This window comes from Falco biarmicus, chromosome 10 (genome assembly GCF_023638135.1).
Source record: "Falco biarmicus isolate bFalBia1 chromosome 10, bFalBia1.pri, whole genome shotgun sequence".
NCBI lineage: Eukaryota > Metazoa > Chordata > Aves > Falconiformes > Falconidae > Falco > Falco biarmicus.
In genome coordinates, this window is record NC_079297.1 from 34148109 (window position 1) to 34171136 (window position 23028).

At 58.0% G+C, this 23028-nt stretch overlaps 3 protein-coding genes across 10 annotated transcripts in view; 1 reads left to right on the forward strand and 2 right to left on the reverse strand.

Annotated features, from left to right (window-relative positions):
- Positions 1 to 94: 94 nt before the first annotated feature.
- On the forward strand, positions 95 to 10195 carry LOC130156039 (malignant fibrous histiocytoma-amplified sequence 1 homolog). Of its 5 annotated transcripts, none has more exons than XM_056354159.1 (11): positions 95 to 2145; positions 3040 to 3919; positions 4485 to 4776; positions 5201 to 5387; positions 6299 to 6489; positions 6575 to 7062; positions 8299 to 8456; positions 8948 to 9107; positions 9563 to 9633; positions 9722 to 9828; positions 10047 to 10195. In XM_056354159.1, the coding sequence occupies exons 1-11, from the start codon at positions 2127 to 2129 to the stop codon at positions 10062 to 10064; spliced, it is 2571 nt and encodes an 856-aa protein (XP_056210134.1). In that variant the 5' UTR covers positions 95 to 2126; the 3' UTR covers positions 10065 to 10195. The 5 variants fall into 5 exon arrangements, with proteins under 5 accessions (XP_056210134.1, XP_056210135.1, XP_056210133.1 ...); XM_056354160.1 differs by having other exon boundaries at positions 6575 to 6847; positions 6965 to 7062; positions 9722 to 10195; XM_056354158.1 differs by having other exon boundaries at positions 95 to 2303; positions 9722 to 10195.
- Positions 9950 to 14983, reverse strand: IRF7 (interferon regulatory factor 7). 4 transcript variants are annotated; one of them, XM_056354164.1, is made up of 10 exons: positions 14413 to 14921; positions 14267 to 14365; positions 13243 to 13405; positions 13096 to 13163; positions 12880 to 12925; positions 12647 to 12769; positions 12183 to 12557; positions 11674 to 12054; positions 11424 to 11542; positions 10548 to 10832 (listed from the first exon to the last, which is right to left on the reverse strand). In XM_056354164.1, exons 1-10 carry the CDS (start codon positions 14722 to 14724, stop codon positions 10686 to 10688), a joined length of 1833 nt encoding a protein of 610 aa, XP_056210139.1. In that variant the 5' UTR covers positions 14725 to 14921; the 3' UTR covers positions 10548 to 10685. The 4 variants fall into 4 exon arrangements, with proteins under 4 accessions (XP_056210137.1, XP_056210140.1, XP_056210138.1 ...); XM_056354162.1 differs by lacking the exon at positions 11424 to 11542 and having other exon boundaries at positions 9950 to 10832; positions 14413 to 14983; XM_056354165.1 differs by lacking the exons at positions 11424 to 11542; positions 14267 to 14365 and having other exon boundaries at positions 9950 to 10832; positions 13243 to 13439; positions 14449 to 14618.
- Positions 14984 to 17904: 2921 nt separating this feature from the next.
- The window catches only part of SLC25A22 (solute carrier family 25 member 22), a 42482-nt gene continuing 37358 nt past the window's right edge, over positions 17905 to 23028 (reverse strand). The window contains 5 exon segments of the mRNA XM_056354171.1: positions 17905 to 20049; positions 20826 to 20901; positions 21733 to 21887; positions 22654 to 22772; positions 22774 to 22826. Of these exon segments, the coding sequence (XP_056210146.1) occupies positions 19896 to 20049; positions 20826 to 20901; positions 21733 to 21887; positions 22654 to 22772; positions 22774 to 22826 (557 nt within the window). The 3' untranslated portion in view covers positions 17905 to 19895.

Below are 23028 nucleotides of genomic sequence, written 5' to 3' on the forward strand. Positions count from 1 at the left end.
CCCTGGCTGTTCTGTATAAACCTGCGCGCTTGGCTGCTGCGTAAGGAGTGCCGTGTTTTTAGAAGAGGATTGGAGTTGGATGAGTAATGGTTCCTCCTCTGCTCTAGGAGGACTGGGTTTCCTATCAAGAAGCAAAGGAGCCCAGCACGCGTACTGACTTCATCTCGCTTTCTTCAAAAGCGCTCCTTGCCCGCCTGTACGGCAGCGCAGCCCATCTTTTACGCGATCATCTGAAGTACAGTGATTAGAAATATATTCAGCACGCTTGAACCTGACCAAAAGCATCATTCCCCATCTGACCATCTGTTAGCGAGGAGGCATTTTAACAGGGAGGCTGAAGAGAAAACCAGTACGTTACAGCTTAGAAACCGCCTTTCCCTGCAAGGGGAACCGAATGTGCGTGGTCTGTTGGACTAGGTGGCAGCACCACGTCTCGCAGCAGGGCTTTCCCGACCTCGGGGAAGGTTCCGCTTGGCAGCTGCCCTCTGAGGCTGGTCTTGCTGCTTGGCTTCAAAGAGAATACAGGTGCTCTGGGATGAGTTTTGTAAAGTAAATAACTGCAGCTTGTACTGTTTTTCCTGGCGAGCACAGGAAAACTCACAAATATACCAAGACCTTTGATCCCTTGATGGGGCTCCTAAGTTTTCAGTGAACTTTGATTTTTTATTTTTTTGGTCTGCATACTATAATTCTGGCTGTAGTTTCAAGTAGCTGGTGTGGGGACTTTTTTCTTTCTCTTTTTTTAATTTAAACAAAAGAAGCTCATGTGTCAGTACATCCGGGCTGGTATAATGCTTCACTCCCATCATTTACTGTCCTGTGGAAGCATTTATGAATGAGCTCCGAGTGTTTTGGAGTTGATCTTCCTTGGCTCTGTTTGCTGCCTGAATGGAATGTAAGGGATCGATAACCTCGGACTTTCTTTGAAAATTTTGGAACAAAGGCTCACTAAGGCTGCAAAAGAATAGCTGGAAGAGAAGCTTTAGATTTGAAGCTAAGCTTGTAGCTAGAATATATACCTAGCAGATGAGTGTGGGTTTGTGAATACGATCACCGCTGGTAGATTTTGTGGCAAAATAAAATGCAGGAACTTTTATGGCACTGTTGACACAAGAGTGAGAGAATGTGGTCGAGGTGTGAGTACATTTAGGCTGGAAACTGGACACCTTCGGGTGTATCAGAGGAACAAATCTGGAACAACCTGCCTGCATGAGTGAAAAAGGGCAGGTGGTGTGAATAGCAAAGCTTGACCAAATAACAGAAGCAACGTCACTGTTGGCTGGGAAGACAGGGTCAATCTGTTTTCTTCTTCGGACTGATTCACTGCTTTAAATCCTTCGTGTTAGCCTTGAATTAGCAGTGAAGGTAAGAGCCTGTGGCAAGATATATTAGGACTGCAGGTACTGTAAAGACTGTTAAATTTCAGTTACCTCTGCACCTGCCGCTGCCCGGCGGAGCAACGAAGCTGACAACTACCCGCTGCACATGCTTTCCCCAGAAGTTGTGTGACAAAGAACACTGGTTCTTTCATTCTGAGTCGCATTAAAAAGAAATCCATCGACTTGTAAGCTGCCCCTTGCGAGAGGCAATGAGAAATTTACCTAAACGTGCCTCTCCTGGCATGTTCTAGAAAACAGATTTTTCTAGTATCCTGTGTATATTATCTGCGTTTGGGGGTTTTTTGGTGTGTTTTTTTTTCTTTTCTTTCTGCTTGACCCTTTTGGATCAGATGCTGCCACCTGTTTGAAGGGAGCAGGTCTTATTTATTCATCTCCTGCAGAAGGTTTGTAGTAGCAAAACGTCTTGTTAGCGTCCTTTCCCTCCTCTGCAGCAGCGGTAACGCCAGAAGCCTCTTCAGCGAAGGTGGGGATGCTGCTGTAAGAACCTGACTCAGGAGCTGCTTTGCCACCATCCTGGGCTTGTAGGTGACCTCCAGAGCTGCTTCCAGAACATGCCTGCGGCCCTGGTGTCTGGCCAGAGGTGCCCTGATTGCCTGGAGTCGCTCTGAGGGTGGATGGAGCAAGAGGGTGGGGAGCTCGGGGAGGCGGGGAGCGGAGCCAGAGGAGGAAGCGAAAGGGGGAGGCTGAGTGACCTGGAGGACCCAGCTGGTGGCACGCTGCAGGGCCATGGCCAAGCCCGGAGCCTGTGAGTAGCTGCTCCAGGTCAGGGCGGTGGCGGGAGCCCTTGGCCTGGTCTCTGATGGCGCCGGAGGAGAGGCCAGGCGTTTGGGAGAGGGTGAAGGTTGGCTTTGCTGCGAGCTCGTTGCATGTCCCAGCTTTAGGTGGTGATGGGGAGAACTGGTGGTAAGTCTGCCCTGAGCAGGGCGCCTTGCGCAAGGGCTGCCATGCGCTGCGTCATCTGCTGAGGAAGTGAAACGAGGGAGAAGGAAGCAAATCCGACCGTGTTTTGTCCTGTATGGTGTGATCCACAACCCCCTGGTGCTCTTCTCGTCTGCAAACCTCTACTCTAAACAACCTCCTCTGGGGCTGTCCTGGGCCATCACGGAGTCTGGTCTCGTGTGCCCTGTCCTGTGTTGGATGCCACCGTCCCGGCATTGCCCCGGTGTGCCGGGGCCGGGAGCATCGCTGCAGGGAGTCGCAGCTGGCGGCTGGAGCTGGGGGGGCTGTGGGAGAGGAAGTGTCTGAACGCACCAGCCCTGGCCTCGGCATTAGGAACTGCCAGTCTGGGGGCAGGCGCACCTGCAGCCCAAGCTCTTGCAGCACTTGCTTTTTTTTTTTTTTTTTTTTTCAATTTTTTCGCATTTTTGCCATGCGAGCAAAGCTGTTAATGTGATGCACGGGCTACAGGTCAGCGTCTGCTGGGCACCGTGTCTTCAGGCCCAGCCAAGTCCTCGTGCTTCGGCTTTGCTTCCCCTCCAGCGACCGCAGGAGCAGCTCAGCCAGCTCCTCTGCTTTGCCTTTGCTTCTCCTTGGTGGCCGAAATGATCCCAAAGGCGTGCAGAGCTCGAGAGAAAAACGTGGTCTGCAACCCAAAAGGTGAAAGTCTCTTTTAACCCCCTTCCCTGTCCCACACGCCCAGGTCCGGGGCAGGAGGACGGCGTGCGCCAGGTGACCCTCTCCATGCAGCGGCTGCGGGTGCTGCCACCAGCGGTCCTGGGCGACCCCGCGCTGGAGAGCCTTGACCTCGACAGGAACAAGCTCAGGAGCATCGCCGGCATCTCTAAGCTTTGCAACTTGAAGAAGTTGATCCTGTCCAAGAACGAGATTGTGGACTTTCCCGATGAAATCCAGAGCCTGGTCCGTTTGGAGAAGCTTGAGCTGAATCAGAACCAAATCCGGGTCATCCCTGAGGGGGTTTTCTGCCATCTCCCCAGGCTGAAACACCTGCGGCTGAACAACAACCGTCTCAGTGCCCTCCCCAGGGACCTGGCAGCTTGTCGAGGCAGTCTCCAGTACCTCAACATCTCCAACAACCTGTTCCGGACCTTCCCCCAGCCCGTCCTGCAGCTGGCATGCTTACAGGAGCTCCACGTGCAGAACAATGCCCTCCGGCAGCTCCCCAGGGAGCTCTTCCAGGGGCAGTCCCTGAAAATGGTCAAGGCCAGTGGGAACCCGCTCCGGGAGCCACCCAGTGAAGTGTGCGCCGGTGGCATCCAGCAAATCCAGAATTACTTCAGCCAGCTTCAACACAGTTCAGGGCAGGAGGACAAGAGGGTCAAGACCATGTTCCTGGGGGCCTCGCTGGCAGGGAAGTCCACCATCTGCCAAAGCCTGAAGCAAGGGCAAACCAAACTGGTGCCCAAGGAAGAGCGAACGGTTGGGATAGAGATCAGTGAGTTCCAGATCGAGGACTTCACGTTTCTCTTCTGGGACTTTGCCGGCCAGCTGGAGTACTACATGACTCACCACGTGTTCATCACGCCACAGGCGCTTGTCATCCTCGTCATCAACCTCCACATGTAAGTGCTGAGCTGGTCTGGATTCACAGTGGAGTGGGAGAACAAAAAAAGGGTTCACACCATTTCCATCCATGCCTGCTCTTCTCACCGCCGGAGGAGCTAGCTCTCCCTCTCCCCCTTGCTGCACATCACTCTTTTAATTAAGCCACTGGATCTGTCATGACCTTGCCAAAGCCCTCTGTTTTGAGGGGTTAGATGAGCACTGACTCCTTATGTGACAATTGATCCCTGATCCCTCTGCTTCCTGCCTTGGAGATACCTTGGCGAGCCCTCCTGTATCTTGTGCCGCTCCCTGAACATGGAGAGAGCGTCAGGCTTTGCGGTACAGAGGGATGCTCTCACCCAAGCAGGGATGGACTCTGCTAGACCCCATAGCTATCACTGGCTTAGCTTAAGGATGGGCAACCGAAGGATGAGAGTGGATATGGCCCACGCCAGCTTAGGAGATCTGAGCTCTTCCCCAGTAAGCCCCTGCACCAGGGTGGGCGGTCAGGCCTGTGCTGGTGCAAGTTGGCTGGAGGCCCACAGGGTTAGACGTGAATTTGGCACTTCTCTTCCTCCCCAGGTACCAAATTACCGACCAGTCTTTCAAGGAGCTCGTTGGTTTCTGGATCAACAACTTGTTCATGCGAGTCCCCAACTCGGTGGTGCTTCCCGTGGGCACCCACGTGGACTGCTGCCGGGAGGAGGAGGTGGAGGAGAAGAGGCGTGATATCATGGCCAAGATCGCGGCCATGCTGGTGGAGCGAAAAAGCAACCTCGCTCACTTCATCGACAACCTGGAGGGCAGCGAGGAGCCCAAGTTTTATGTGGACCAGTGGGAGAGGCTGAAGGAGATGGAGAGCCACACGTTAACTGTAGGGCTGAGATGCTCGTGGTTCCTTGCTGTCTGTGGTCATTCCGTTGGCACTGGCAGCCCAACATGCTACTGGCAACGGTGACCTGGTGCTAATGCATCAGATCGCTGCTTGCAGCTGCTCCCTAGGGCTGGGGTGGGCACAGTAACCCCTGGCTGTGACCTGCTGGGTCCTTGTCCCTGCGCGGTGATGGGCATCTCCCCCTGTGGCTTGTAGCAAGTGCCTGGGGAGGGGTGTGAGGGGGCACTTACCATCCCCAGGTGATTTTCCAGACACTGCCGCAGAGCAAAGGCGTGACGGAAGGGCTGCCTGAAGCGGTGCCAGTGGTGTGTCCCATCCTTGGTGACCTCCTTGGCATCGGGTCCCTCCTTTCCCTCTCGGGCTATGGCCGTGCTTTTGCAGGTGTGTGCTTCCTCTCTTCCAGATCTTACACTTAGTTGCTGTCAACTGCACAGATCACAGTGACATCAAAAAGCTTGAGGCCACTATCCTGGAGCATGTGAAGAAGGAGGAGCTCTTCCCTGAGGTTGTCCGAGTGCTACCGCCCGTCTACCGGCAGGTGGAAGCTGCCATCGTCGCTATCGCGCAGAGCGAGGAGATGGCGGGCCATGGTGAGTGGTCCATCACCCCCACATCCATCACCTTCCTGGGAGGACCCCCTGCCCTGCAGCTGGGACGGGCTCCCAGTGCTTGCTTGTACCTCCTAGCCCTGCTCACGGGGTCGGGGGTCACTGCTGAAGACCTTGGGTTGTCATCACTGGAGCATTAATTACTGCAACCCGGCTCCGTCGTTAGAAGCAGCTGCTCCTGGGGCAGGTGCCTCGGGAAAAGCGTGGGGAAAGGCCGTGTGCCCTCGCCAGGAGGCTCTGCCAGCACCTCCCAGCCTGGGGCTGGGGCACCCGGCGCCGGCCACCTCGGCTGGTTTGTTTCTTTCCAGTAACATCTTTTCTCCCCTCCGCCCCGTGCAAGCAGCTACAAGGTGTTGCAGGAAGGAGCTCCACTGCTTTAACGCTTCTCTGTGGGTTTCCAAACCTACTTCCTCACCACACGTAATGGTCCCTCCCCCTCCCTAGCACCTGGCATCCTCTCCGGCTCCCCTGGCTGGTGTAGGGTGAGAGGGTGAGGAGCAAATGCTTTTGTCCTGTGGAGATAAGCCAGGTGGTGTTGCCTGTCGTGCTGCACCACTAAATGACAATCTGAGGTGTAACTGGCAATCGGAGGTTTTCTGGCTGGGATCAACCCTGCTGTCTCAAACAAGGCTAAAAACCCGTATTAGCCACCTTTCTCAGATGCTCCGCTGAGGTCCTGGCAGGCTGCTGGTGCTGCTGAGGCGAGGCAGGACGGTGGGAGCTCCAGGGTGGCAGCGAGACAGCTGGGGATGGGTAAAGCCACTGAGCATCGTGTTGGTCCCAGCTGCTTCCCCAGGGATGGCACGGGTGGCACTGGGTGCTGCTGGTGCGTGTTGGCCCTCTAAAGCATCTGCCTTGGAAGGTTGGTGCTGAGCTCCCGCGTCTCCCTCTAGGCATGATGGACTTCCAGTACCTGCTCAGCAAACTCTCCCAGCGTGAGAGCCTGGCCAGCCTGGGCAGGGAGCTGCTCCAGGACATTTTGCGGTACCTCCACCGCATCGGGCTTCTTGTGTGGTATGAGGAAATCAAGCACCTGGAAAGCACCGTTTTTCTCCAGCCTACCTTCCTAATAACGATGTTCAAGGTGAGCTCGAGGATCAGGACCCACCTTCTCTGCAGCTTTGCTGGGCTCCTCTCACTGCTGCCTCTTCCCTCCTCCTCCCGAGCAGCTCCTGGTGCGGTACCGCCTGGTCCAGCAGCTGGAGAGCATCTCCGTGGACACGCTGATTGGGGAGCACGCCACCATCAGAGACAGGTCCAACTGGGTGTGGACCTTCAAGTCAAAGGCAATGCTGTGCCACCGAGCCGTGCGTGCCTTGGTGAAGCACCAGCTCTTTTCTGAAGGGATGCAGGATGTCTTTGAGGAAATTATGGGACACGGGCCTCACAGAGGGAGAGGGAAGCTCTTCAGCCTCCTGAAGCACTTTGAGCTCTGCCTGGAGGTGAGGCACACCAAAGCACTCAACCCCCAGGCCAGTGAGTTTGTGCCCGGGAAGCCATGGGAGACAACGCAGGGCTGCGATGAGTCCTGGTACTTATTCCCAACCTACCTGAACCAGACCCAAGAGGTCTCTGAGGTGTGGGGAGGAGACCACCCCGAGGACCTCCACATCCGTGCCTACTTCTCGCCTGAGATACCGGAGGGTTTCTTCCAGAGGTGAGCAGTGGTTCCAGCCCGTGGTGAGGTCGCAGGGCTCGGGGTTGGTGCGGTGCCCGTATGGCTCTCGGCAAGCCTGTGGCTGCGGAGACCGCATCAGCTGAGGGTGAGCCTGGGACTCAGGGGACCGAGGTGGCTTCTCGGCTCCGCCAGAGACGTGTGGAGCCCTGGATGAACCATTCCGATGGTGGCAGCCTGGAGGTGAGCAAGGACTGTGCTCCTCCTGGTTCACCTGTCATCTGGGGCGGGTTTGGGCTGTAGCCTGTGCCCACCCAGGCACTCAGAGGTCTCCCAGTCCCACCTGAGCATGGTCTGGTTTCTACAGGCACTGGGACTGTCCCAGTTCCTGGAGAGTCTCCTGTCCTTGGGGGGTTCTTGATGTGTGTCCAGAGTTTTATCTGATGCTGTCATGGTTTAACCCCAGCCCCACGCAGCTGCTTGCTCATTTCCCCCTAGTGGGACGGGGGAAGAGAATTGGAAGGGTAAAAGTGAGAAAACTCATGGGCTGAGATAAGAACAGTTTAATAATTGAAATGAAATAGTAATAGTAGTAATAACGGGAATAGTAGTAATAACGGGAATAGTAGTAATAACGGGAATAGTAGTAATAACGGGAATAGTAATGAAAAGGAGACTAACAAAGAGAGAGAGAAGTAGAACCCCAGACAAACAAGTGATGCAAATGAAAAACAACTGCTCACCACCCAGCGCCCAGCCTGTTCCTGAGCAGCGGCCCCCCCCCAGCTTTCCCCTCGTTTACATGCTGAGCACGATGGCATACGGCACGGAAAATCCCTTGGGCCAGCTGGGGTCAGCTGTCCTGGCCGTGTCCCCTCCCAGCTCCTTGTGCCCCCAGCCGCCTCACTGGCGGGGCAGCGTGAGAAGCTGAAAAGCCCTTGACTTAGGGTAAGCGCTGCTCAGCGACAACAAAAACCATCAGGGTGTCAGCAACATTACCCTCACCCCAAATCCACAGCACTGCGCCAGCCAGGGAGAAAACTAACCCAGCCCAGCCCAAAGCCAGGACAGATGGCCGGCTCGGGAACAGCTGGTGGCTTAAGGGGCTGCTCCTGCTGCCTGAGCTTTCCGTAGGGCAGGGTCCTCCTTCGGCTGCCCCTGATCCTGCTGAAATTGGCTTTACATCCCTCAAGCCCACCCGGTGCCAAGCTTCCTCTGTCCCAGTGTTAGAGATAAGCGGGGAGGAGGGTGTGAAGGCCGTGGGCGCTCTCCTTGCAGGTTCCTGGTGAAGGCTTGCTCCTTCTACTCCACACACTGGGTGGCCAAAGTGACTTGCCTGCTCGTATGCAACGGCAAAGCTCTGCTCATCAAAGAGAACAACCAGAGGGCCTACAGCTACCTGGAGCTCCGGTGCAGAAAGCCGGCAGGAAGGACAGGTGAGGGTCCCTGATTCTTATTTCATGACTCCAGAACACACGTTGCTCCTCAGGTCCCCCTGCCACCTCCACCCCTCTTGGCAGAGCTCCCCAGAAGCCTCTGCCACGTGTCCTACTCTGGCCAGGGTCCGCCAGCAATTCTGTTAAAGATCTCCTCGTTCTCCGTGCAACCCAGTCAGGGTTCCTCTCAAGGTATCGCATCAAAGCGGGAAGTCAAGTTTTCAGTCTTCTCATGAAGCAAATGGGCCACCCTCCCCCATCCAGCCTCCCGCTGGGGCTCCAAGCCATAAGCTGAAGGGCCACGCGAGCTGGGCAGCTCTGCCAACGTACCTCTGAATTCCCCTTGAAGGCTGATGGGCCTCGGTTACCTGGAGAAACCGAGCTGCTCCCACCCTTCTGGCTGCAGGCTGGCGGGCATCGCTGCAGCATCGCCTGGGCTGCCCTGGCTGGGCGGCTGTGAGCGAGCACGATGTTCTCCTTTTGCCTGGAAGGTTTCCAGTTTGCCTGGGACTTCCTGGTGGCCGCCGTGTTCATCGTCCAGAAGCTGGCTGAGGCATGGCCGGGGCTGCACGTGTGTGTGAAGACCCCTTGCCGAACAGCCGGCTGCCCCGCGGAGCTCATCTGGCCAGACATGGATGGCACAAACACCACGTACGTACGCGCCGTGCCCCGCCGAGCCGGGGGCTGGTGGGTACCGCGATGCTGCTGGGGATGCTCGGCTGCTAAAAGCCACGTGCAATGAGTTGCAAAACTCACCAGGCACCGCGCTGGCCTTCTCCTGACCGTAGCAGCCCGTGTCCCGCCTGGGGTCAGCCTCTACTTGTGTGGGAAAGTACTTTTGAGTGTGGGAAGAGAGGTGAAAAAGGGGGGATTCTGGGCCTGGGCACGGTGCTGACGGTGCTGGCCAGGTGCCCCCACATCCTCTGTTCCCCGAAGAGCTGGAGGTGCTCAGCTGGCACCTGGGAAGGCAGCAGCCATCCCACCAACGGCAGGACCTCAGGTCAGGGGGGAGAGATGGAGCCTTTTCCATCACGTTGGCATCGTCTTCCACGAGGGGTGCTGAGGGCAGCTCCTGCTCCTCCTTCTTGGGGCTTTCTCCTCCACAGGACCAAGGAAGATGTTAAAACCTGCGGGACATGTGGGCACCGCTTCGGCGCGGAGCTGCTCCTGCCCAAAGGTGAGCCCGCAGCTCCCAGGCTGGAGCTGGAGGAGGGCTGGGGGTTCGTGGAGCTGAGGTGCTGATGGTGCCCCCCCCCCCCGCCCAGTGCCCAGGCCACCAGAGCAGCCCCCAGCACAGCCCTCTGCTCACTACTACGTGACAAGCTACGGGACCACCACCTTCGGGTCCAGCAGCATCCAGGTCAATCAGCAGGTAAGGAGGCTGCCACCTCCCTGGGGGAGACCCCAGGGTCCCATGCTGGTGGCCAAGCTGGTCCTCTCCCCTCGCTTCTGAAAGGAGAATTGCAGCCCGGGGAGGGGACACCCCCTCCCCCCATGGTGACCATGCTCCTCCCCACGATCCCACCACCTCTGCCCCTCGGAGCTGAGTGCTGGGTGCTCTGTGTTGGAGTTACTGCCTTATTTTTCCAGAACATCTCAAGCGAGTAGCTCGGGGCCAGCGGGGAGGCACTCGCCGAAGTTATTTTTGTTTAGCCAAAGCCCAGCTGACCTCAACACGCTTTGCTTCCAAGTCGTGTTTGCAGCCTTAAAGCATGGAAATAAATGCATCCATAAATGCATCCCTGCACGCGTGGGAAGCCACCTCATTTACACGGAGATAATGGGGAGAAGGCGCTGACGGGCGCTCCAGTACGACCCACTGCCAGCAGTGGCTTTACTGGGACAAGGCTGACCACGGACCCCCATGGGTTTGGGGGAGGGTGGGGGGTGAAGGTCTCAGACTACCAGCAGGGCCAGACCTCTAAGCAACATAAACAAGCAGGAAGCACCTTTCCATACATAATATATTTAAGCTTAGAGAACTTAAGAAAATAAATCTGTAAATGACCACGCTCCACCAAAAACACACGTTAGCAGCTGATGGAGGGGAAAAGCAAGGTGTTGGCTCTGGGATCAGCCACCGAAGCTGTCCTTGGAAAATCCCCACCGTAGGCATCCCCCCACAGTGCTCCTGGGGGGACGCAGGTTTGCACGGCCCGTGGTGCCTGGTGGTCCCCCACCAGCTGGTGCCTGTCCTGGGGGGGGCCCGGGGAGCAGGGGGGGTGGGGGTCAGTCTATCTGCATGTCGCACTGCTCGATGAGCTCGAAGAGGCTGAAGGAGTCGGAGAGCTGCAGGCTGATGGTGCCGCTGTCGAGGGAGGAGGCTCCCTCCCGCAGCACCTGCTCGTACCAGTGCTCGCAGAACTTGGGCACCAGCTGCAGCAACAACGCAGCAGGGTTAGGGGCAGGGGTAGGGGCAGCTGTAGTGTCCTGCACGGCCCTGTCCTCCTGGAGTGGAGGAAGGAGGTGTGCAGGGCACCCTGCCTCTCCCCCAGCCCCTAGGGTCCCCACCCCGGGGCAGCTGCCTCCCCCATTTCCCCTGCTCCCCATGGGTCTCCCTCCCTGGACTCCTCCATCTCCCCTGGTCTCCAAGGGTGTCCCTCCCCCTGTCACTCAGTTCCTCCATCTCTCCCAGCCCCCAAGGTGTTCCCTGCTTGGTCACTCAGACCCCCATCTCCCCTGGATGCCGATGGTCCCTGTCCCAGGAGCCTGAGGGACCCCCCCCATCCCCTAGACCCCGAGGGTCCCCCTCCTTGGGCTCCCAGGCCCCCTGGTCCCCGAGGGTTCCCCCTCCTTGGGTACCCAGCCCCCTACCTCCCCTGCACACCGAGGGCCCCCTCCCAGCAGCCTGAAGAACCCCCCTGTCCCTTAGCCACCCAGGGTCCCCCTCCCCAGCCCCCCCACCTCCCCCGGGCCCCAAGAGTCTCTCTCTCCCAGGGTGGGGGGTGGGGGTGTTGCCCCCCACACCTTGACCAGGATGAGCCTGGACTCCTTGGGCCTGGCCCTGGAGAAGGACTGCCCAAAGCAGAGGTAGATGGTGAAGTCAGGGGAGCGCTTCCTTTGGTCGTTGCGGAAGTCCCTTAGCTCTGCGAGGGGACACGGGGCTCAGTTTTGGGGCGAGCCCAGGGGAGACAGGGTTCAGCTGCTTGTATCATCCTGGGCTTGGCGCTCAAGAGCCCCAACAACCGGGATGGGGGGAACGGAGACCCCTACCCACCTGTGCAAAACTTATTGAAGTCAAAGATGGGGATTTCCTGGTCCCGGCAGAGCAGGTTGGAGGGGGGATCCTCGGGACCCTCCAGCTGCTGGGACAGTGCCCAGAAGATCTTGCACTTCTTCAGGCGGGTGGCGAAGAGCTTGTGGGCGCGTTGCTCCAGCTGCAGCCCCACGCAGCCCAGCAGCTCCTCGGTGAAGCGCCGCTGCTTGTCATCGGCCAGCCTGGAGGGGCTGGGGAAGCTCACCCGGTGGCCGGGGCGCAGGACCAGCGCCGGGTCGGAGGGCTGGTACAGCAGCAGGCACTGCCGGCCCCTCACCTCCTCCTGGTAGAAGAGCTTCCCCCGGTAGTAGATGCTGACATCCAGGACGGGGACGTTGCCGTCTGCACAGGGCAGCCATCAGCAGCCACATCCCCCGAACCCAAGCGCTCCCCCTCCCCCAAATACCCCCTGAGCGTTAATAACTATTAACAATAATTATTTATAGCTATTAAGAATTAAGAGCCCTCACCTGTGCTATCCTCCAGCGGCGCTGGCACTGGGTTGGTGGCAGGGATGAAGGGCACTGTCTCTCCTGGGGGTGGCTCAGGGACCGCGGCCTCCGGCGGGTGCGCTGGCATCGCCATTTGGGGTGCAGCGGGGTGCCCGTCGCTTTGGTTGGGAGAGGCCTCTTCCCACCCCATGAGGGCACTCTCATACCTGGGGCTGCATCCTGCCCCACAGCACCCACCTTGCTCCCCCAGCAGCATGGGGTCCGGGGGGCTGCAGGCACCCAAGAGGGGCTGCTCCATGGACACCCAGTCCTGAACTGCCGGTGGGGTGAGTGAGTCGTCCTGGCCAGGGCCTGGGAGAGGCTGGAGCAGGGTGTCCTGGTGGGGGGCGTCCCCTGCGGAGAAATCACCGGTGGGAAGGGGCTGGGGTCACCCACCCCCTGGGGTCACGCACCCTGCACACCAGGAGTGGGGCTGGTCTCACCTGCAGGTGGCCAGGACGAGGTCAGCGTGCCGAAGTCGTGGGGGGAGATGTTGCACCTCTTCAGCACCCACTGCAGCACCTCCACGTCCTCCAGCAGCGGGGACGGGGTGGGAGCAGCAGTGCCTGGGGGGGCACAGCAGGCGGGAGGGCTCACAACCCCCAAACCAGCCCTGGCTGAGCCTACTGGGATGTGCCCCCCCCCCCCCAACAAATACTGGGGGGCCAGCACTTACCTGGGGGAGTGATTTCTGGGGCCACGTCTAGGGGGGCGAGCACCAGCTGCGAAGGGAAGTGGGGTGAGGTCTTACTGCGTGGGTGGGGGGCACGCCGCCCCCCCCGTTGCCCCACGTTTTGGCAAGGTGCTGGGCTCCAGCTCAGCAGCCCCCCCAGGCCCGGGGGGCACAGCGGCTGAGCAGCGGCCATGGGGACCCCCCAGCCCACCCCGTTACCCGCGACTGCTGCTCCGCTGCAGGATCGGGGCTGCCGAAATCTCCCTCCTCGCTGGGGCAGAGGGCGGCTGGAAGGAGAGCGGGGTCAGGGGGTGCCTCGAGGTGGCCCCCACCACCCCAACCACAGCCCCCCCCAAGTCACCTCACCTGGGGTGATGGCGAAGACCTTGTGCGGGTCATCGCCGCTCTTGGAATTGTCCTCCAGCAGCTCGAACATGTGGGTGCTCCGCAGGGCGCAGCGGAAGTTGGTCTTCCACTTGGCGGGGTCCTCGGGGGACCCCTCGTACCTCCCGCTCACCTGCGCCCAGGCCTGGGGGGTGCGGGGGTGCGTGAGCACAGGGACCCTGGCTCCGTGAGCGTGGAGGTGTCAGGGATGCGCGGTCTGCTGCCCAGGTCCCACGTCCCACCCATCTCGATGACCTCAAGCTGCTGCTGGTCACCCCCTGTCCCACCCACCTTGAAGACCTCAAGCTCACCCCTAGTGACCCCTTTCCCACCCACCCTGAAGACCTCCAGGTCACCACTGGTGACCTCCTTCCCACCCACCTTGAAGAGCTCAAGCTTGCCCCTGCTCACCCCTCATCCTACCCACCTTGAACGCCTTCAGGTCACCGCTGGTGACACCCATCGCACCCACCTTGATACATCTTCACATCACCACTGGTGACACCCATCCCGCCCACCTTGAACACCTCCAGGTCACGGCTGGTGACACCCATCCCACCCATCTTGAACACCTTGAGCTTGCCCTGGTGACCCCTACCCCACCCACCTTGATACATCTTCACATCACCGCTGGTGACCTCTCATCCCACCCACCTTGAAGCCCTTGAGCTTGCCCCAGGTGATCCCCTTCCCACCTACCCTGAAGACCTCCAGGTCACCACTGGTGACCTCCTTCCCACCCACCTTGAAGAGCTCAAGCTTGCCCCTGCTCACCCCTCATCCTACCCACCTTGAACGCCTTCAGGTCACCACTAGTGACCCCCATCCCGCCCTTGAGCTTGCCCCAGGTGATCCCCTTCCCACCTACCCTGAAGACCTCCAGGTCACCACTGGTGACCCTCCTTCCCACCCACCTTGAAGAGCTCAAGCTTGCCCCTGCTCACCCCTCATCCTACCCACCTTGAACGCCTTCAGGTCACCACTAGTGACCCCCCATCCCATCCACCCTGAACACCTCCAGGTCGCCGCTGGTGACCCCTACCCCACCTACCCTGAACACCTCCAGGTCGCCGCTGGTGACCCCTACCCCACCTACCCTGAACACCTCCAGGTCGCCGCTGGTGACCCCTACCCCACCCTACCCCTGAACACCTCCAGGTCGCTGCTGGTGACCCCTCCCCCACCTACCCTGAACACCTCCAGGTCGCTGCTGGTGACATCCTTCCTGGCGTTGTGCTTCCAGGGGACGCGGAAGGCCCTGCGCTCCGCGTTGATCCAGCGCAGCCCGCGGTAGCTGCCGCTGTCGATGGCTCGCACCAGCCAGGGCCCCGAACCGCAGCTTCTGGGCCTCCCTGGGGACACGGGGCCGTCACTGGGGGGGGCACCGGGGGCCACTTGGGGACGGCGACCCTTAGGGGGGGGTGCCAGGGTGCTGCTTACCCCCTCGCTGTTGAGTGCTGCCATGGCGCCACGGGCGCTCCTGCCGCCGCTCGCTTTTATCTGCCAGCTCCCGGGTTCCTGGAAACTACGTCACCCTTCCGAAAGTGAAAGTGTCTCTGAGGCCACCCCTTCCCGTCCCATCGCGAGGGCAGTGACACGGGCTGGACCCCAGTGCTTGCGCCGGGGAGGGGATGCTGTGTCCCCGGTGTCCCCAGCCTGGCCCACCCCAGGGGGCTGGCGGCGGTGCTGCCCCCCTCCCCAGATCCATCCGAATTACAAAAATCAAACGACCAGCCAAACAAAACGAAACCCCCGGTTTAAATGCTGCCCGGTGCTGCGCCCCCGCTGGGCAACCCACAGTGCTGGTGACCCCACACTGGGGATGCTGCCAGGGATGCTGCCCCGGGGGGATGCTGCAGCCCCAGAGATGCTGGTGCGGGGTGGCTGCACCCCCCCCAGCTCAACCCCACACGTCTGCAAAGAGCAAGCAGGAGCACCCCAGCCCCCTCGGGCTCACCCCAAAAGGCAGCTGCACCCGTGGGCTGTCGGGGCTTTCCAGGGTGCGTGGGTGGCACACGCGTGGGCACGCAGGGCTCAGCCTCCGGGCTGGAAACTCCCTTTTTTATCCTATTGATTTTCATTCTCCTTCTTTCAGGCTGCCCGGTGTCAGTGCTGTAAGGGCACAGCTGTAAAAAAAAAATGAAAAATTAAAAGGAGAAGCCAGGAGGGCAGTGGGCGCTGGCTGCGCGCCCCGGGCCCAGGAGCCGGGTTTCCAGGCGCTCCCTTTTCCCGTCGAGCCGTGGGCTGGCACCGACCAGCTCCTGCCTTTGCTGGTGGAAACCAGGTGGTGCTGGGGCTGGTGCTGGGGCTGGGGCTGGGGCACCCAGCCACCCTCAGCCTGCACAGGACTGGGGCCGGGAGCTGCTGGCACAAGGTCCCTGTGCCTCGCAGCTGCCCCAGGAGGCTGCTGGGGATGGATGCTCCGTGGGTACCACGAGCATCTCCGGCATCTTCTGGCACTGTGCCCGGCACGGCGGCATGGGGGGCTTATGCCACTAAAGATGGGGGAGGGGAGGAAGGAAATCAAGTTGCGCATCACCCCCCGCCCTGCGTGCATCAGGGCTGGCACCACCTTTGCCAAGGGGGGAGCCCGGGGGCGGCCCACGGGTCATGCCAGGCCCCCAAAAGCGAGGGGGGAGTGGGGTCCCGGTGGCCAGTGGCACGTGGCAGCACCGGCCCCCCCCCACCCCCAGAAAGGGGAAGCAGCGCCCAGCCGGGGCTACAGCTGGTTTCCAGTAACACGGGAATGGAAAGTCGCTGGGCGCCCGGGACCCCTGCGGTGCCCGTTACGCGATTTCTGCCCAAATTAAGAGGAAAATCAGCAAATAACCGTAGGGGGCAGGTCACGCCCCCCAGGCGCTCGCCCCCCGCCGCGCTTCCCTGGGGCTGTGGGAAGCGAGGCCAAGCGCCGAGGACCCGCGGGGCTTCCACCCGCCGGCGGAACCCGAGGAGCAGAGGGGTGGGCGGCAGGGCTGAAGCAGGGGGGTCCTGCCTCTTCCCCGCCGGCACTTCTTGCTTTCGAGGATATTTCCCCTTCTCTCCAGGAACAACTTCTGGCTGTGTGGTTTTCCAAGTGCCTTTTCCCCCCCCAGGAAATTTCCTCCCTCTTTCCTACAAAATGCCCCTGTTGCTTTCCAGGAAATTTCCCCATTGATTAGCAGGGTATTTCCCACCCATTGCTTTCCAGGAAGTTCTTCCCTTGCTTCCTCAGAAATTTGTTGCTTTCTAGAGCCCTCCATTTCTTTTCTAGGAATTTTCTCTCTGCTTAGAATATTTCCATTGCTTTCTAGGAAGTTTCCCTAAGACTGTTGCTCCTTAGGAAGCAAGACATTATTTCCCAAAACTCATTCTCCCTGTCTAGGAAATTTCCCTTTTGGTTTCCAGCAGAAATTTCCACCAGAGGGGAAATTTCCCCTCTAGAAAATCATCACCTTTGCTTGCCTAAGAAACATCACTTTTGCTTTTCACAAATTTCCCTGGCATTTGAGGAAATTTCCTCCTTGCTTTCTAGAAATTCCCCTTTGATTTCTAGACTATCCCCTCTGTGTCCTTCTAGGAAGGTCCTGTTGCTTTCTATAAATTTCCAGAATACTCTCCCTTTGCTTTTGAGGAATTCCACCTAGTGCTCCCAAGGAAATTCCTACACTGTCTTGCAGTAAAATTCCCCTTTATTTTCCAGGATATTTTACTGTAGCTTTCTAGGATGGTTTCCCTTGGCTTTCCAAGAATTCCTCTATTGGTTTCCAGGAAATTTCCCTTTACTTTGTAGGAACTTCCTCCCGGGGCTTTAGGAAATTTCCTCATTGCATCCCAGGAAATTCCACCAGCGCAAACGGACCCACCCAGCCAAACCCATGACAAGGGCCTACGAAGCCCAAGCTGGAGCCCCAGGAGCTGCGGCCAGGGCAGGAGCAAGGGGACCTGGGGCGGGGGAGGACCCTGTGCCGGACCAGGCAGGACGCACAAGGAGCTGACCCCACGCTGGCCACTGTCCCCCTGCCCCAGGGACAAGCGGCACCTGCCTGGAGAGGAGCAGAGGTGTGTTTCCCCCAAGTGTATTTATTGACTTTCGGCCCTCGATAACGCAATCAATGCTTAGAGGTTTCTGTCAATTAATCACAAATTAAGTCCCATTTTGAACCTTTCCCCCCCCCCCCCCCCCCCCCCCCCCCCCCCCCCCCGGCCAGCAGCACCCTGCCTGCCTTTGGGGGTCCTGTGAGGCCACAGTCACTATCCCCCTGCCACCCCCCATGTTGTCCTGTCTCAGGAACATGTCCCAGCAGCTAAAAGCCCCGTGCAGGTCACCAGCTCCAGCAGCCTGCAAGAGCAGCTGGGGATTCCAGTAGGCAAAGTCAGTGTTACAAAGAGGTTTTTAAAAGCATCCAGAAGGACAAGGAGAGCTTTCCCCAAACCTCAGCCCTTCGCCGCACCGACTTTTCCGCCACAGGTAACCCCACAACACAAACCTGCACCCCCCTGCAGCCACAAGTCACCCAGCCTCAGGGGGCAACCCTTGCAGGCAGAAGGGCAAGCAGAACCCCCACACACTTCTACTGGCAAGGTTTCTTTTGTGACCCTTGTAGATCACGAAGCAGCAAGGAGCAGGGCACCTTAAAAAATAAAATAACAATAAAAAAAAAAAAAAAGAATCTTTCTCTTTTAATCCACCCAAGGGAAATCCAGAGCAAGAGCAGCATCACAGCACTACACACAGCACAGACATCTATCATCATCTTTGCACAGATTCCTTCCCAGATACACGGAGAAGTCATAGAGAAAAAGAGAAAAATAAAGAAAATTATTCACGTAGGCCAAGTGACAAGTAACAAACCAGCCACTGAACAACTTTTCCGAAGAGAGAAACGATGCATCAGGAAGGCCCTCAACATACAGGTTTTGCAAAAACTGAACCCAAGACCATTGAAACAGAGATGGTTTTCTTTTAAACATTAAAAACAGGGATTTTTTTTTTTTAAATTAATTTAAATATACATTTGAAACACAAACACCAAGCAAGCGCCTGGAGAACAAAGTGAAAAGAAGGAATGAAAAGTGAACTCGACCAGTTTAATTTAAACACCAAAGTTGGATGGATTGCACCAAATGGAATAAATAATGGAGAAGATCACGCTGGGTTGGTAGATCTGACGCTTACGATCATTAAAACTAGGATTAATTACACAGCTGGAGAGCGCACTGAACGAGGAAGTCCTCTGGCAAGTGACATGAGCTGGGGCAGCGTCCCTTTGACAGAGCAGGCTGTAGGTGTGGATGTGCCACCCAGCGACGATCACCCACCCAAGGAGCAAACAGGATGACGAGCTTTCGTGAGCCAGGGGACCCAACCCCATCGTCACGTGCACGCAACCAGCTCCTCGCTCAGGGTGCGGCAGCCCCCTCCGCCTCTTCGAGGCTGGCTGGCACCAAACGTGCCCAAGTCAAACAGCAAAGCACAACCAGACCTCGTGTTTTCACCTTGCAAGGTGAGCACACAGGTGCAGCACTTCTAGCATGGCTCTCCACGGTTGGGCACCGCAGACGCGGAGCAGGTACCTTCCTTTAACCGCACCTGGGGCCAGGCTGGGAAAAAAAATAATAATAAAATCAGCTAATCTACACCTGCAGCCACCGCTTTATCACCCCCAGGGTGGGCAGGCTGAAGGAATGTAAGTGGTTTCTTGTTGTTTGGTTTTCCCTCCCCACATCCCCTACATAAAAGAAAAAACAAAACCAGCCCCCCTCCCCCCCAACCAAAAATAACTTGATCCCCAAGTTCTTCTCCCTCCCCTGCCTGCAGCCAAGCAGGGAAGCACCTTCGGACATTTGTGTGATCCCACAGACATGTTCCCTACAGAGCAGACTCGCATCTCTGCGCCTCACCTGGATGTGCCTGTGACATCTCGTTAGGAGGGACATCCCTTTGCTTTAAAACAAAAATTATTACAAAAATGAATAGCAACCATCCCTTTCCCTTCCTCCGATCTCCAAGAACTTCATCTAGAGTCCAACTCCTTTTTGAGAAAGGGAGAAGGGAGGGGTGAAGGTTTCTGGGCCAAGGGACTTGCCGGATCCAGCATCCCCCCTCACCACCCCCTGGCAGCGAGGAGACGAGCCCCCTTTGCGCAGCGCCCCGCTCTCGACCTGGGGCCAGCAGAGCCAAGGAGGGGCTGAGGGGACACAGCGGCCCCTCCAGCTCCTCCTCAGATAGCTGGCAGCTCCAGGAAGGAAGAGGGGGACTGGGGCGGGTGAGGGTTCAGGTTAGTTCTTTCCCATCCCTCTTCCTCCCCAAGGCTCAGAGGAGACTTCTGGGTCTGCAAGCCCAGTCTGTGCTTACCAGTGTCCTTAAGAATGACAATTTAAAAACAAACAAAAAAAAAAAAGGAAGAAAAAAAGAAAAAAAAGATATGCATAATTAGGTATTGTCCGTGGAAGGAGCGGGAGGGGGCAGGTTCCAGACCAAGACAGAAAAGGGACATTCTCCCTTCCCGCATTTGCTCGTCTGGAGACCACATCCCCTCAGATTCCCTGCGCGAACCCTTTGTGCTGTTGCTCTGACATCAATCGACACGGATGATGGACACGGGGATGAATTCAGCGCTGCGGAGGGCGGGAGGGCACACGCAGGCACGCCAGGGCTAGGCCCGGTGCTTGGGGAGCATGTCCAGCAGAAACTCTGCGATGCCGAGGAAGTAGACGACTTGTGCGATGCCGAAGAGAGGAGCAATGACCAGGGCTCGGCAGTACGCCCCTTTCAGGAAGGCTGTGGGCCCTTCCTTCTGCCAGATCTTCCTGGGGAGAAACGGCACAGCCAGGTAAGTGTCCACCCCACCGCTCCACCAAGCCAGCACAGCCTCTGGCCATGCCCTGGCTTTCTGCCTCCCTCCAGAAACTAAACCCCAGGGCTGGCACTGCCTCCACAGATCATCCTCCCCACGCTCTGCCAACGGCCGTGCGGGAACAGGTCCCATCCTGACGTCTGGCCAGGGGCAGGAGCATCTCTCTGGGTCTGGAGGTGCAGCTCAGGCAACCCTGTGCTTGCATCCAGAGGTCCCCCCGTTCCAAAGGTGGGGCCAAGCCCACCCTCAGCGCGGGACACAGCCAGACGGCGAGAGGCTGGCTACAACAGCGATACAGGGGCAGAGCGCTGGCGTTTCGACATTCCCTTCGTGATCTGAAGCAGCCAGACCACAGTTTAGCAAAAGGTCAGAGCGCGTGGCGGGGGACGGCTGAGGTTCACAGCGGTCCAAGAGGGATACGGGCTTTAACGCCGTGGGGTTCTCGGACAACAGGGCCTTGGGAGAGACAACCACAGCACTGCCTCCCCTTGCAGGAATAAAATCTCGGTGCTCTGGCTGTTGGGATTTGGACAGAAGCGTTTAAATATTCCCCTTGCTCAAAATAGGAACAGTATATATCCGGGCATATATCTATCCATACAGAGACAGGCGACAGCACAGGTTCAGAGGGAACCTGAAGCACCGAAGCTGCTGGCTGGCTCCAGAAGCTGCACTGCCTGCCTGGCAGCAGCAGCTGCCGTATGTCTGATGCTTCATGAGGAGTCTTACTTGGTGCAGTCCAGGATCCCCGAGTAGGTGTCCTCATTCACCCCTCTCTGCAACGACTGCAGCCGCGTCTTGATCACTGGGGAAAAAAGAGAACAGAGGCAGCGGTGAGCGCTGGGAACGTAGCACACTTCAGCGGGCAAGAGCCAGCCTGAGAGCAATGTCTTTGAAACACAGTCAAAAATCACCAAGAACGCAGACCGTTTTCATGTTTTTATCAGCAAAACAGGGGAAGCCAAACCCACTCGTTTACAAATGGATAAAAGAAAAACATAGCCACGCCAAACCAACGCCGTCCCCTCACTGTGACCGAAGTTTCCAGAGCCGGCTTAAGCTTTAAACGCTTCCAAATTCAGATCTTTCGGCAAAGTGAGAGATGATTTTCAAATACTCAGCTCCTCCTGGAGGAAATAGCTAAAATATACAACGTTGCTTTTACATTTCTTCACACCACGGAGCGTGTGCAATGCTGGGGAGAGAGGAGTCACTTTCTGGTGGTTTTCATAGCAGAGAAACCAAGGTGGCGTTTAAGGCAGATGCTGTAGAGCAGGAGAGATGGCCACAGATGTGGGGCTCCCCCTGGTCATCCATGACCACATGCATGTAAATGGTCTGCGTACTATCACTCCCCACAGCAAGGTGCCTTTTCAGGGGCACTCTCACAGCCATTCCTGCAAAGAATGACTGAAATGAATGGCACCCTCTTCCCGCCCCACCTAGCGAGTACTGCAAACCTCCGTGTAAGCCGTGGCCGACGGTATAGCTCAGCCAAAGCAGCTCAGCCAACAGAGCTCCCCTCCTGCACCACCCCATGCGCTGGCACGGCCGCTGTCCTCCTCACCCAGCCCACTCGTGTCACTTGGCCTGTCACTGGGCACCAGGCCACCAGCACAAGCTACTCGGGACTCACCATCGCAAGGGTTGACAGCCACTGCAGCTGTACTGCCCGCCACGCAGCCGGAGAGGAAGGACACGTAGAACGGAGCCTTGACATTGGGATCTTTCTGGCCCAGCTTGTTCAGGTTTGCAAACAGCGGGAAGTAAACAATGGAGAACGGGACGTCCCTGCAGTGGGGAGGGAGGCAGAGGAAGAAAGAACAAGGATGAGCAACTCGGAGCAGGACACCAACAAACTGAGCATCAAAGGATGGGCTGCAGGCATCACACGGCAGCACAGCCACGAGCGAAACAGACACCCCAGCTCCGCAACTGCAACGTGGACAGGAGCCGGAGCCCAGCAGGGGCAAAACTGGCTGCACAAAGGCCCCCGGGAGGCATGCAGCCCAGCAGAGTCAACAGCCTCCCCTGGTTTTTCAGCACTCAAACAGAAGACCCCAGCACATCCAGAGGTCAATCATTTGATCCACTTTTGCTAATTGCAGGCAGTTTGCAGCCTACCCACCCCCCCACCCCTCACTGGGCATTGCTTTAGCTCTGCCTTTGTTAAAGCTAGAGGAGTTATTCTGTCAGTGCCCAGGCAAAGTGTCAGAGCAGGTGCTGGTCCCTGCATCCAACACGCCCCATGGCCCAGGGCCCGTCTCACGCTCTGGAGACTCAGGCTGACAGTTTTGCTTTGCTGACTCATGAGGACTTCACTGCAGTGTTAAAATACAGACCACGGGGGAGACAGAAACCATCCACAGAAAGCAGCAGAATTAAATCTTCCAGGAACAAAAAGGCAGCCTCCCTCACCTTCCCTTCTTTAATTTGCAAAACCTGCGCACGGAAACCAACCAAACCCAACCCAACACCCCCTTTGCAGGCTCATCTCCATGGCTGGCGCTTTAGTTGGAGACTGGGAACACCTGCGCGTGGGCCCACAGCACCCTACCTTAGCAGTGTGGCTCCCAGGCCCTTGTAGAGCCCGGTGATCCCTTTGCTCCGCAGCAGCTCCCTTGTGATCTGCGTCGCTGTGGTGCGCGTTTCCACCACGGGCTCCGCCGCCCCCCGCCGCGGAGGAAGAGGAGAGCTGGGCCTGCGCTGCCATCAGCTTCTTCTGCGCCGCTGGGGAGAAGCGGAGAGAGTGCTAGTCCGCAAGGTGCCCACCCGCAGCCTCTTGCTGCCCGGTGCCACGGGACGAGGAAGAAGCAGATCTCCAAGAGCACCGAAACACGCAGGCTAAGGCCAGCCCGGTGCACTGCAGGCTGCTGCTCCCAGTCTGCCCATCTCCCTCGGGCTGAGACAACCCAGCTCGTCCCGGTCTTGG